The 14,249-nt window shown below is 38.3% G+C and overlaps 1 protein-coding gene across 7 annotated transcripts in view; it reads left to right on the forward strand.

Moving 5' to 3' along the window:
- mdn1 (midasin AAA ATPase 1) overlaps positions 1-14,249 on the forward strand; it is a 437,529-nt gene that overhangs the window by 163,520 nt on the left and 259,760 nt on the right. For all 7 annotated transcript variants that reach the window (XM_077510806.1, XM_077510808.1, XM_077510809.1 and 4 more), the window contains exon 31: positions 6,725-6,855. In XM_077510806.1, coding sequence (XP_077366932.1) covers positions 6,725-6,855 — 131 coding nt within the window. The remainder of the gene's footprint in view (positions 1-6,724; positions 6,856-14,249) is intronic.

The raw sequence follows: 14,249 nt of genomic DNA on the forward strand, positions 1-14,249 counted from the left end.
TCATCTGAAACAATCTTATCCAACAAATAACAGATATGAACAACCCCAACAAAGACAAATCAGGTTCAATATTAAATTACCGTATTTTCACGACTATAAGGCATTATAAGGCTCACCTTCAATGAATGACATATATTTACTTTTTCCATATATAAGGCGCTACAGTAGAGGCTGGGGTTATGTTATGCATCCATTAGATGGTGCTGCGCTAAAGGGAATGTCTACAAAACAGTCACATAGGTCAGTCAAACTTTATTAATAGATTACAAACCAGCTTTCTGACAACTCCATTCACTCCCAAAATGAATAAATAGCTGTTTTATTATTTTCTTTTTTTTATTATTTTCTCTGAGGTAAAGTATTAGTATTACCTCGCGATCCAAGATGGCGCGTCACCGTTCATGCAGGGTCACCGATAGCGTCTTGACAGCGAGATCTGTTGCCGCTCAATATTGATCCATATATAAAGTAGGGGTGGGAATCTCTGACATGAGGCCGATTCGATATGTATCTCGATACACAGGTTGCGATTCGATTGAAAAACGATTATCTTTCAGAACAGAACGGTTCGATGCGGTTCGATTAAGTTTGGGAACGATACGATTTTCGATTCAATACGATTCATTGCAATATTCAAAACTTATAGTGACATTTGTTGCTTGTAAACATTAATCTTAAAACACCACAAATTTTTACAGTATCTACAAATGTGTTTAAAAAAAAACAACAACAAAAATGTCTTCTATATTTTTATATATTGAATCAATTATTTAAATGGACCGCAACAAAGGGCTGGGCGATATGACTGAAAAATGTATCAGTTTAAATATTTATTAGTTGTTATTGACAGTTATAATTGTTTTTTGCTTTGTTTTTTTAATTCAAAATCAGGATCAGGAAAAAAAAAAGGCTAATAATTCAATTTGAAATATAAATATTTAACCTTTAAAAAGACACCAACACAATTAAACAGAATATGTGCACATTGTGAAATATTTCAGAAACATAAATTTAAGACATGAAATAAACCTACCGTCCAGCCAAAAGAAATATGAAGCCACCTTATGGAACAATAAATCTATCAAACACATTTTAACCACTTAATATATCCAAAAATATTTCCAAAAGTGCCCTTCCCTTTTTATCAACAATTTTTGTTTTTAACAATATTTGTTTTTCTTTTGCCATCATATTCATTTTTGGTTAATGTATGACATCTTTTTGTTTTTTTTAATCTGAGACAAGATGATGACCACAGAATCACTACTGTTAATGTTTTTTTTTTTTTGGGCTGTCGATCATTTTGCGTTTGATGACGTAATCACGGGCACGTCTCAGTTCTCCTATCTATTGCTCATGCTAGTTGTATACATTGACAGGGAGCCACAAACTGAGAAATGAGATACTTGCAGTGTGCTTTTAGCATAGCTGGTGTGTTGGCTGTGGGACATACCTGTTTCGTTTGAATCCATGCATTGGATCGTCACGGGAGTTATTCTTTTTGGCCCGCGCGCAGTACCAACGCCGGCCCGGGACATACAAGTGCACCGAGAGGACTCGATAGCAATGGGTTAGCTTCTGCTAACTGTTGCATGTTGTCACTCGTTGTGCGCGCGCGCGCGCCGTGTCGCGAGCACGGCGTTGACGGTAGGCTCCTCCCCAAGGTGCGTAACGTCTTTGCATTATGTTTACAACATCCGGGGAATGAAGCGTCTCTGAGCGCTACTTTGCTAGCTCTCTATAAACAGGGAAGTAGCTTGAATGGTGATGCTACTGAAATGTAAACAAAACAAGTAGAGCACGGTGCAGAACTCTTGCTATTGTTATGAAAACCATAAAGCCTCACTCGAAACCGATTCACAGCCACGCGATATCCGGTCCACAGCTTTACAAGCAATGTATCTAAGGATTCCCGGCGGATTTTGTATCGGTTGACAAGTCTGCTACCGATACGGCCGTTTAGCTCCCCTTGACGACCGATGGTTCGGTCGAATCGTTTTTTTGTCCCACCCCTAATATAAAGCAGACTAGATTATAAGGCGCATGGTCAGCTTTTTGAAAAAATTGAAGGCTATTAGGTGTGCCTTATAGTCCTGAAAATACAGTAGACTTACGTAAAAAAGTAAAAAACAAAAACAACGCACACATACACAACAACAACAAAAAGTGCACTTCGTAACTATTATAAACATAATGCAACGACAGATGATGCAATTCGGATTTATAATTCCAGACCAGGTAAATTATTCACATATGTTATTAAAGTGTCCCAGGTTTTGTGGAATTTGTCGATGGCTCCGTTGAGGGCACATCTAATCTTTTCCAGTTGAAGATTCCGCATAACGTCCCTCATTGAGTGGTGATTCGAAGGAGGAATGGCATCATTCAATTTGAATAAAATCAAGCGAACAAAAGGCGTTGGGTCAGATATAAAACCAAAAACAGCAACCAATGCAGATGGTGAAATGTGACAAGCATTAACTTTTAAAAAGAAAGACCAAGATGGAACAAGCTTTGGGCATGACCAGAACATATGATAAGAAGTAAAGAAGCAGTAAATTGTTTACATCAGGGGTCTGCAACCTGCGGCTCTGGAGCCACATGTGGCTCTTCAGTCCTTTCTCATCTGGCTCCCTGTGGATTTAAAAAAAATAATGAATATATATTTTTTACATATTTATTTATTTTTTTAGGTAAAACATTATTTAAAGGAATTATTTAGATTAAAAAAATAATTATTAAATATTCAAAAATGGTCAGATTTCAAAGGCAGATGAAAAAGTAAAAATAAAGAAATATATAAATAAAAATATCCAAAAAGTGATCATAAAATGCCTCAAAAGGAAGAGAAAAAGCAGAAAATTACCATAAAATGTACATGAAATTGCCACAAATGTCACAAAATTGAATAAAAAAAAAAAAAAAAAACGGCAGAAATATATGTGAAAAGTAGCTATAAAATGTTCTAAAAAAAAACATAAGAAATCCCAAAAATGACAATAAAATGCAGACAGAATTTGCCAAAAAAGGTCAGAATTTTTTTTTTTTTTTTTAAAAAGCAGAAAATAACATGTTTAAAAAGTAACTATGAAATGTCAAAAAACAAAAGAAGAAATTTCGTGAAAAAATGTCCACGAATAGCCAAAAAAGTCAGAAAATTGATCTATGAAAAGGCAGGAAAAAAAAGTAAAAAAAAAAAAAAGTCATTAAATGTCTAATAAAGGAGAAAGGCCATATTACCATATCTCCATAAAATTGACAAAAATGTATGAAAAAGTCCACCCAAAAAAAAAACAAACAAAAAAAACACGAAAGGTAGAAGAAAATGAATCTCCACAAATTGGATGCTGCATTTTTGTGTTATGGTGCAGCTCTAATTAGCTCTTGGGCCCTCAGTACATTAGACTCAAGTCTGGTTCACACGGCAAGATTTTAAAATTGTCGGCCCATTTCCAATCTTTGACAGACACTACACGTGAAGAGAAAAAATCATGGGAGTTCCAGTTTTGATCGTACCGTGCGTGGTGTGCGGCCACACTGCACAATCAACACACTCCACACGAGCCGAGTTCATTCAAGAATGTGACGGGAAGTCTCGCAAAACCTCTCGAGATTAAACGTGGCTTCCGAGTCGTCAACATGAGTCGATCCTGGTTTTCAGCCGAAAAAGCGGCATAAAAAGAAAAGGTGTTGTTTAAAGGAGTGTAAATGGGCACTGGCGAGACATCTCTTGCCCTCGGCTCGGTGCTGGCGGCGCGTGTTGGCGTCCCACCCGGAGACCACGTTTATTTGTGGAGAATGTGTGCATGCGTGTATATAAAAAAAATAAATACAACTAACTTAAAAAAATAAAAAGTATAATCGCGCGAGCATGGACTTTCTGCTGCTTCATGACTGTTTTGATTTGTTTTCTGATTGGCTGCACGTCACCGTCAGTCGACTGCGCAGAGCGAAGTCGGGCCAAAAAAATCCAACATGTTGGATGTGCCCGATTTCAAGTCGGGGGTCCTTCCGAGCGCCGATATCGGGAGGCGCTGTGTGTGGTGACAACACACACGGCAGGGTTATCTGCTCTGGATTATCGCTTGCGTCTCGGCGCGTCCTTACGATTGTCGGGAGGGGAAATTCGGGGCTAAAATCGGGCCAATTCTCCTGCCGTGTGAACCAGGCTTAACACAATCACACTTTTTGTTCATCACAATGTTAAAAAATTTTGCGGCTCGAGACAAATTTGTTATTTATTTGGCCTAAAATGTCTCTCTTGACAGTAAAGGTTGCTGACCCCTGGTTTACATCTTTCACATAATGGATTTGTTTGGAAATATTCTAGCCAGCTTCGAAAAATGGAACCTATGCAGCACTTTAATTTGGCATGTCTAGAGCATATAGAAGAAGAGTGAACTCTCTTAAGTACCTTATCCCATTCATCATTGGACATCTGAGCACCTAAATCAGCCTCCCATTGTTCTCAAATTTGCGAAATGGATTGCAACATTCCATAATATAGGAATAAATAAATTACATTCTGCCTTTAGTCCGACTATTAACACTTAGGAGAGAATCCAAACAGGACGAGGGAGGAAGATCAGGAAAGTTAGCAATTTTTTTACGGGTGAAATCTTTAATCTGCAAATAACGAAAAAATTGATTATTGGTCAGGCCAAATTTTAGAGTTAGCTGCACAAAGCTAGCAAACGTGCCAACAATGTATGAATCCTTAATACTGGTTTTAATGTTATTAAAAAGGGGAATGTGTGTGTATGTGTGTCCTAGTGCAGTGTAGTGTTTCTCAACCCTGGTCCTCGGGGCCCATTATCCAGCCTGTTTTTCATGCCTCCCGATTCCAACACAGGTGAGGATCGTTATCAGGCTTCCCCAGAGCTTGCTGATTACCGTAACTGTCATGAGAATCAGCTGCATTGGGAATAGGGAGACATAGGCCGTTTATCAATGCGCATTCTTGTCCGTACTTACGTCCTCGTGATGTCTTGAAACGTATATACAATAAATATAATAATGTTTTACAACAACGCTTATCTATATTTACAATTTAAAAGGTATTTGTGGATGGATTTGTTTTAAAAAAACATCGCGAGGCTGGTCGTGTGTTCCTATTCATTTGAATGAGGGCTCCAGCAGCAGAAATATCTGTCCTCGCGAGCCGGTCGTGAATCGCAATATTTCATCCATGGTGGTCTATATTAAATTGTAAATATGGTTCAATGTTGGCGCAACTTGCCACTCGGGAAATGTTATCTCAGATCCGCACGCAATGCGGGAGTGCAAACTTGGCGTGGACAGTTCAGTTCAAATGTTGCCTCCCCCTTCTCGCCGTGCGCCAGTTGTAATGGAAAACCGGCGGTTGTGGTCTGGTGTGGTTGCGTGAGGTGAGGTGAGGTGTGGTGTGGTACACGGCCGTGCAGGCACGATGGAAAAGCGGCACAAGACCCTGCTCGTTGTGTCACAAGAACGGACTCCGTGTTCTTGATATTGAGAAACGGCCCATGTCTGCCGATTCCAACACGGGTAAGGATCGTTATCAGGCTTCTCCAGAGCTTGCTGATTAACTGTCATTAGAATCAGCTGCATTGGGAATAGGGAGACATGGAACACAGGTTGGATAGTGGGCCCCGAGAACCAGGGTTGAGAAACACTGTCCTAGTGTCCAGTGAAAGCGGCATCATGAGAATATATAATTTTAGAGCTGTCAAGGTTAATCAACAAGTAATTGATTATCAGATTAATTGACAACTATTTGAATAATCGAGTAATTGTTTTAGCTTTGGAAAACAATGGCAGAACCGATAACATAGTACAACAGCAATCCTTTTTTTTCTTTTCCTTTGTTTTTTTTAATTACTATACAAATACAAAGTACGAAATAAACACCAGTCACCTGTTAATAAACAGTAATCAGGGAAAACTGTACACTTTAAGGTCTCTGCATGTCAACCAATGTTTAAGCCAGGGGTGCCAAACTCATGTTAGCTCAGGGGCCGTATGGAGGAAAATATATTACCAAGTGGGCCGCATCAGTAAAATAACCGTATATAACGTAAAAACGATTGCCGTCATTTATACACAGATTTTCGTGGACCAGTCCTAAATTATGGAGCTCAACTGTAATCATATTGTTCCGAAAACACTTTGTCGGTATACGTTCCGGACATATTAAATCCACCTGCTTTGCATATATATTGTTCCCAGAATGCATTGTGTGACGCAGTTAATGACGTTAAAAGGACGCTAATCCTTACTAGTAATTGTTTTTTTTTTTTTTCGTATTTAACTCGTTTGTTGGTCTATGATTTAAAATAATAATAATTTTAAAAAATGTAACTTTAAGTTGTATGTAAAATAATGACATCCAGGACGATTTCCCGTACAAGTTTCATTGCTCATCTGAGGAATGTCCGACATCACAATTTTTTATTTTCTTTTTTACTTTACAAAATCATCTCGCAGGCCGGATTAAACCCCTTTGCGGGCCTTATCCAGCCCACGGGCCGTATGTTTGACAACCCTGCTTTAATGCAAACTTAAAATGAGTTGGATTAGTCGATTAATCAATTGAATTACCGATAATTAATCGATTCTAAAAAAGATTAGTTAGTGACAGCATTACATAATTTAAATGTAAAGAATTATAGATTATTACGTCATAGAAATAGGAATACATGAATGAGAAATGGCTGAACAACTTATCACCAGTGTATGTTTCTAGGCTGACGGTGATGAATGCAGACTCTTTGAGTGGCACGATGGACCCTTGGTTTTGGCCATGAAAACAGGTGGAGTGTTCCTCATGGATGAAATCTCCTTGGGAGATGACTCTGTTCTTGAGAGACTAAACAGGTATACAAAAAACACACAATACCACAAACGCACAGGTCTACATTTGTAACTGAAAATTGGCATTGTACAAACACCAGTTGTAATGAAGTTGGGATGTTGTGGAGAATGTAATTTTCATGTTCAAAGTTCAACCTATAGTCCCCTTTAGATCAATAATAAATATGAGACAAAAGATCAGAATGCCAGCTTTTATTTCATGGTATTTTTATCGCGATATCGAGCCACCTTTCAAGCGAGCAAATCTATTGGAATATGTCACTGATGGGTTTGTAGTTGCTCAGATGTTGCCTTTTAGCTTGATTGCTTAAAACTCTACTTTTCCAGCGTACCGTCCGCAGGACAGTTGCTGTTTTTAGAACAAGCTGTACGTCATGATGTACGTCACCACACTGGCTACGTGCCTGGACGTGTTATACTGTATATCGTTCGAAAGCTGAGTTCCTAGATATTTGAATAATGCCCAACATTTTTAAGATACAATAATTTATGCATGCTCAGCAAGCACTTAAGTTGTAGAGTCACAGTCGCACAAAAAAACAAAAACAATGCTACTTACTTACCATGTTAGCCTTGTACATTTCCAGGATGTCGAACTCCATCCAAAACAGTCCTATTACATTGGAAATGGTTCAGTAAAAGTATTCCAGTAAAATTGTTGGTTCTTCACACTAGAGATGTAATGATATCCAAACATCACGATACGATATCACAATATGAAGGTCACAATACGATAATTACCATGATATTGTGTGGGGTTAGCGCTGTTTAAAAAAGATCACAATGTTGTTTTAAAAAAAAAAAAAATAAAAAATAAAAAAAAAAAAGAGCTCATACAAAGATAGCACAATATTGTAACCTAACAGCAATGTATATAAACAATATTGAGGCACTTACTTGCTAATGCAAGCACACATTGATCGCTTCACAAGCAAGTTACGTTCCCCTTCATCTGACAATCAGTGTTCCTTTTAAATATTGTGAACATGACGGTGACGATATTGTGGCAGTTTTGATATCACGATACTACTTCACCCCCCCCACACACACACACACCCACACACACATACACCAAGCCTTGCATCCATAAACCCGGGTTATTTGTTGCTGCAAACTGCAAAATACGCACAAAATCCAGCAATTTTGGCTTGTAGTTTCAGATCACGCGCATGTTTTAGCCAGGCAAATTTGCAAAAAAAGGCTGGAGGGTAGGCGACTGTTTGACACATCACTTCTTCCAATTCCCATGTTTTGTGTGTCACGTGGCTTACAAAAGTCAATGTACAAAATGTGCGTAAAACGTTCCTCCCTCCAAAGCTTGAGCCACTCACAGTAGGGATGCACGATAACTCTATTCTCAACCGATGCCGATAAACCAATCATTTAGAAAGTGCCAATGTCGAGAACAGATAAGTAAGCCGATAATTGTTTGCGAAATTAACTTGAATACAAATATACTTTTGAGTCCTACTATAAGTCTAACATGTACAAATACATTGAACCAATGTGTCAAGCACCATTGATATTTCTGCTTCAAAGACGGCCAGGAACTAATTTTGAGTTTGCAAAAACAAAAGCAGTCATGTTAAAAAACAAAACAAAAAAAACCCGACAAGGGTAGCATTTTGGGGAGACACAGTAAAGAAAGCCCTGAAAACCTGCACTGGCGTGGCGGCTGCCACGTCGCCATGATGCATCTTCTGTGAACACGAGCTTGCACGCATGATGTCACAAATATGTGACACTACCATAGGAGAGAAGGAGGGGTTGAGGAGTTGGGCACAACCAGAGCCACAAATAACAGATTGACCAACGTGGCATGTCAATTATTATCAGCACCAACGGATTTCTTTATTATCTGGTTTGTCTGTTTGATGTGAAATTGGTCGATAGTTGCCGTTAACTCTTTTACTGCCACACGTTATCAAAAAGTGCCAGCCGATTTCAAGCATTTTAACTTTCAAGGCAAACAGAATATTGTGTTCTTTTGCTGCATATACAACATACCACATGAAAGATTGCATTCCATTCTTTGTTCATTAGTAATCACCATTTGAAATGTAATTTGAGTGACAATCAAGCGAAAATAGAAAATAAGAAGAAAGCAAGCTTTTGTGAAAGGATACATTTTCTGCACAACAGTGACTTTGACACGGATATTTTTTTGTTTAGTGACGCTCTGTGAATTGGGTTTAATGTGACAAAGGCTTTGATTATTCACGCCATCCTTGAAAACATTCTATTTCATCAGATTTCATCAAATTTTGTCATGTTTCAGTGTAATTCCATACACCGGCAGCCCATTGAAAAGAGATACAATGCTGCCATCATTTTTGATTCCACAACTCATTGACCCGTCAGCGCTGCACTTAGGCCATTGATTTAAAAAAAAAAAAAACAGACCTAGTTGACGTCATTTTACGTTTATCGCGGCATACATTATGATTTTACTAAACGTTATTAAATGGTTTTGACGGTCAGAGTTAATTATCGGCTACCGATATTATCGTGCATCCCTAACTCACAGAGAAGCTTCCTGGTGATCAACATAGTGAAAAGCAAATAAGATTCTAAATACGTTGCTATGATGGTGGCAAGGGATCTTTCTTTTTGAAAGACAGCAGGCAATGTGCGTAAACAGCAACATTATAAATCGTCAGATCTCTTTGATGTGTTAGTTTTGATTTCATTACAAAACAACGTCACAAATTATGCAAGTAATTTACTGAGTAGAAAGAGGATAAGTGTGCAATGGATAAAAAATGTTTGAAGACGTCCACGTAACATTAAATTACGAAAAAATTTACACACAGCAGTGCTCTTTAAATTTGGCGGGCAAAAAATGTTGATTTAAAAAAGCCTTTTGAATTAAGCTCTAATTAGGGCCCGAGCAGCGACCGCTGCGAGGTCCCTATTGTTTTTGTAAAAATTATTATTATTATTATTATTATTATTATTATTAGGGCCCGAGCAGCGACCGCTGCGAGGTCCCTATTGTTTTTCAAGGAATTCTTATTATTCTTCTTTTTATTTTTTGTTATTATTCTTTTCCGCAAACAATCACATTTTTGAGACACTAAACGTGAACGAAAACTCACCAAACTTTACACACACGTCAGGCCTGGCGAAAAATTTGATATTTTAAAGTCGCCATAGGTGATAACAGAAAAATGGCTCCATAGCGCCACCTACATAGGTTAAACAGATCCCTGGCCCGCTACGATTGTCCGACGGCTATGAAAATTGTGTGGCACCTGTAGCACATCCAGATGAACAAAAACCTCTTTGATGTGTGTACCCTAAAATAGACAGGAAGTGAGATATGAGTATTTAAATGTCCAATTTTGGCCAATTTTTGCACATTTACAGGGGTCATACTTTTGCCTGCTTCTCCTACACGGTTAATCCAATTGACTTCAAACTTGGGATGTACCATCTCAAGACCTGGGACAACACCATGGTAAAAAATCTAAAGTTTTCGACATACTATATGACGGCGGTGGGGCATCAAATTTAGAGTTTCAAAACTCTTACTAAACGTAGTATTGCCGGTTGTATGTTAAACCTAGAGCTACGAAAATTGGTACACATATGTAACAGACTATGACCTACAAAAAAGTCTGTTGGTGCCATATGCTAAACCCAACAGGAAGTCCGCCAGAGGCGGGGCATCAAATTTTGAGTTTCAAAATTCTTACTTAATGAAGCATTCCCGGCTGTACGTTTCACCTAGAGTTACCAAAATTTAAAGACATATGTAACAGCCCTCAAGGTACAAAAAACTCTTTTTGAACCATATGCTAAACCTAACAGAAAGTCCACCATTTTGATTTACTTTGGAACGTGTTCCCATTTTTTTGGCCATTTCATAGGGGTCCTATTTTAACGAACTCCTCTTACAGAGTTTATCCGATCATCTTCAAACTTGGTGTGATTCATCTTAAGATGTTGAAGATGAAAAGTTATTGAAAGCTTTTTATTTCGCTGCACGCTGTTGTCGTGGCATGCACTTGTTTGCAAAGGAAAAAAATTCTTCTTAATGAAGAATTCTCAGTTGTACGAAGCAGCTAGAGCTACGAAAATTTGTAGACATATGTAACAGCCCACGATGTACAAAAAAGGCTCTTGCTGCTTTGTGCTAAACCCAACAGGAAGTCCCGCAAGGGCCGGGCATCACTTTTTGAGCTAAAAAACTCCTCTTTAACGAAGCATTCCCGGTTGTACCTTTCACCTAGCGCTATGATAATTTGGAGGCATACATAAGAGCCCACGATGTACAAAAAAGTCTTTTAGAACCATATGCTAAGCCAAACAGGAAGTCCGGCATTTTGATTTACTTTGCTATTTGTAGCCATTTTTTGGGGGCCTTTTATAGGCCTCATATTTTCTACAAAACTTATCAGATTGTCTTCATTCTTTGGCATGTTTCATCTGAAGTATTGCCGGTTATACGTTTAATCTAGAGCTACGAAAATTGGTACACATATGTAACAGACTATGATCTACAAAAAAGCCTGTTGGTGCCATATGCTAAACCTAACAGGAAGTCCGCCAGAGGCAGGGCATCAAATTTTGCATTTCAAAATTTTTACTTAATGAAGCATTTCCGGCTGTACGTTTCACCTAGAGTGACCAAAATTTGAAGACATATGTAACAGCCCTCGAGGTACAAAAAACTCTTTTTGAACCATATGCTAAACCTAACAGGAAGTCTGCCATTTTGATTTACTTTGGAACATGTTGCCATTTTTTTGGCCATTTCATAGGGGTCTTATTTTAACGAACTCCTCCTACAGAGTTTATCCGATCATCTTCAAACTTGGTGTGATTCATCTTAAGATGTTGAAGATGAAAAGTTATTGAAAGCTTTTTATTTCGTCGCACGCTGTTGTCGTGGCATGCACTGTTGGCAAAGGAAAAAAAAATCCTTCTTAATGCAGCGTTCCCAGTTGGACGAAGCAGCTCGAGCTACAAAAATTTGTAGACATATGTACACATTTGTCCACATATATATATTTACATATGCATGTAAAAAAATTATGTCAGGCTAAACTAAATGGTTGATTAGGCCCCACACATTTTCACCTTACCATACCCGGCCCTCTTTGCAAAAGGTTTGAACACTCCTGGCCTAAACCTAGGTGTATACTCAAACTATGCACGCACATAAAGCCTGGAACAAAATGTGTAATTTAGAGGGTTCTTGTTTTGTTTTTTGTATTCCTTATATTTCATGTCATTATACTTGACACACTATTTTTACTACTCACTGAATCAGTTATAAGAACATTTAATTGATACAATCCAATCACATCCTAGAGAATTGAAAACACATTCAATCATGAGGTTGTTAAGACACATTTACTTCTGTAGCACTTAACAACAAACAAGTTGCGACATCCCCTGATCTAACCCTCCAACCGGGCAAGGAAAAACTTTCAGGGGTCATATTTTAACGAACCCCTCCTACAAAATTTATCCGACTGTCTTCAAACTTGGTGTGTTTCATCTTAAGATGTTTAAGATGCAAAGTAATCGAAAGGTTTTTATTTTGTAACACGCTGTTGCCATAGCAATGCATTGTTTGTCAAGTGCTGCTTTTTCTTTTTTATACACATGAAAACTCATGGAACTTTGCAAACACATCAGACTTGTCATGAACATGAATTTTCAGAGATTTGTTGTGCAATTTGCAATAAATAGCGCCCTCTAGACCTTTTTATGAAGCATTTCCGATTGTATGATTATGCTAGACCTACAAAAAAGTATTATGTAGCCATTTGCCAAACCAAAGAGGAAGTCCGCTATTTTGATTTTATTTTGGGAATTATACATCATTTTTGGCCTTTTTCATTCAACTTTGCACAGACAAGGCATGGAAAAAACTAACATTTTAAATGGTCCTTGTTCCATGTAACAGTTGTCAAGTGCTGCTTTTTTTTTTTTTTTATACACATGAAAACTCATGAAACTTTGCAAACACATCAGACTTGTCATGAACATGAATTTTCAGAGATTTATTGTGCAATTTGCAATAAATAGCGCCCTCTAGACATTTTTATGAAGCATTTCCGATTGTATGATTATGCTAGACCTACAAAAAAGTATTATGTAGCCATTTGCCAAACCAAAGAGGAAGTCCGCTATTTTGATTTTATTTTGGGAATTATACATAATTTTTGGCCTTCTTCATTAAACTTTGCACAGACAAGGCATGGAAAAAACTAACATTTTAAATGGTCCTTGTTCCATGTAACAGTACCCCAACGTGCCAGTACCCTGACGTGCAAGTAACCCAACGTTGTGCTCAATAGCGCCCTCTATGCATTTTTATGGAGCATTTCCAATTGTATGATTCAAGCGATACACAACTAAAGATGACTTGACCTAGATTTGTGAAAACTGGGAGGCATACCTATTAGCTTAAGACCTACAAAAAGTATTCTGTAGCCGTATGCTAAACCTAAAAGGAAGTCCGCCATTTTGAATTTATTTTGGGAATTGCGCACCATATTTTGCGTTTTGATTAAACTTTGCACACACAAGGCTTGTCAAAAACATTTTAGATGGTCCTTGTCCTATTTGACAGTACCCCAACGTGCCAGTACCCCGACGTGCAAGTACCCCAACGTGGCACGCCTTTGCTGTAGCGATGCATTGTTTGCAAAGAATTTTTTTTTTTTATATGATTCAGCTAGATGTGTGAATATTGGGAGGCATACCTATCAGCCGAATACCTCGACAAAGCATTCCATAGCAATGTGAACAAACACAAAAAGCATGGCAAAACATTTACAATTTAGACGGTTTCTTATGAAACAGTACCCTAACGTGCCAATACCCCGACGTGCAAATACCCCAACGTGGCACGGGTTGCGAGGGCCCTTTATAGCTGCTCGCAGCTCTAGTTATTATTATTATTCTTCTTCTTTATTCTCCGCAAACAATCGCGATTTTGGGTACCTAAACATTCACGAAAACTCACCGAACTTTGCACACTCCTCAGGCCCGGCGAAAAATTTGATATTATTAAGTCGTCATAACAATGCGACTCGATAGCGCCCCCTAGCGTAGAAAAATAAAAACCAAGCCCGGCACGTTTGAGCTAGAGCAACAAAAATTGGCAGGCACGTGTAGCACCCCGAGACGCACAAAAGAGTCTATTGGGACCATGTAGCTAAAATGTACAGGAAGTGAGCTATGAATTTTTTTATGTCCAATTTTGGCCTATTTTGGCACATTCACTGTGGTCATGCTTTTTCCCCCTTTGCAAACATTTTTCATCCAATTGACTTCAAACTTGGCATTTATCATCTCAAGACCTGAGAGAACAACTGGGCAAAACATCTTGCCTTTTTGAAATACTATATGACGGGGGCGGGGCATCAAATATTGCC

This window comes from Festucalex cinctus, chromosome 21 (assembly GCF_051991245.1).
Source record: "Festucalex cinctus isolate MCC-2025b chromosome 21, RoL_Fcin_1.0, whole genome shotgun sequence".
Taxonomy (NCBI): domain Eukaryota; kingdom Metazoa; phylum Chordata; class Actinopteri; order Syngnathiformes; family Syngnathidae; genus Festucalex; species Festucalex cinctus.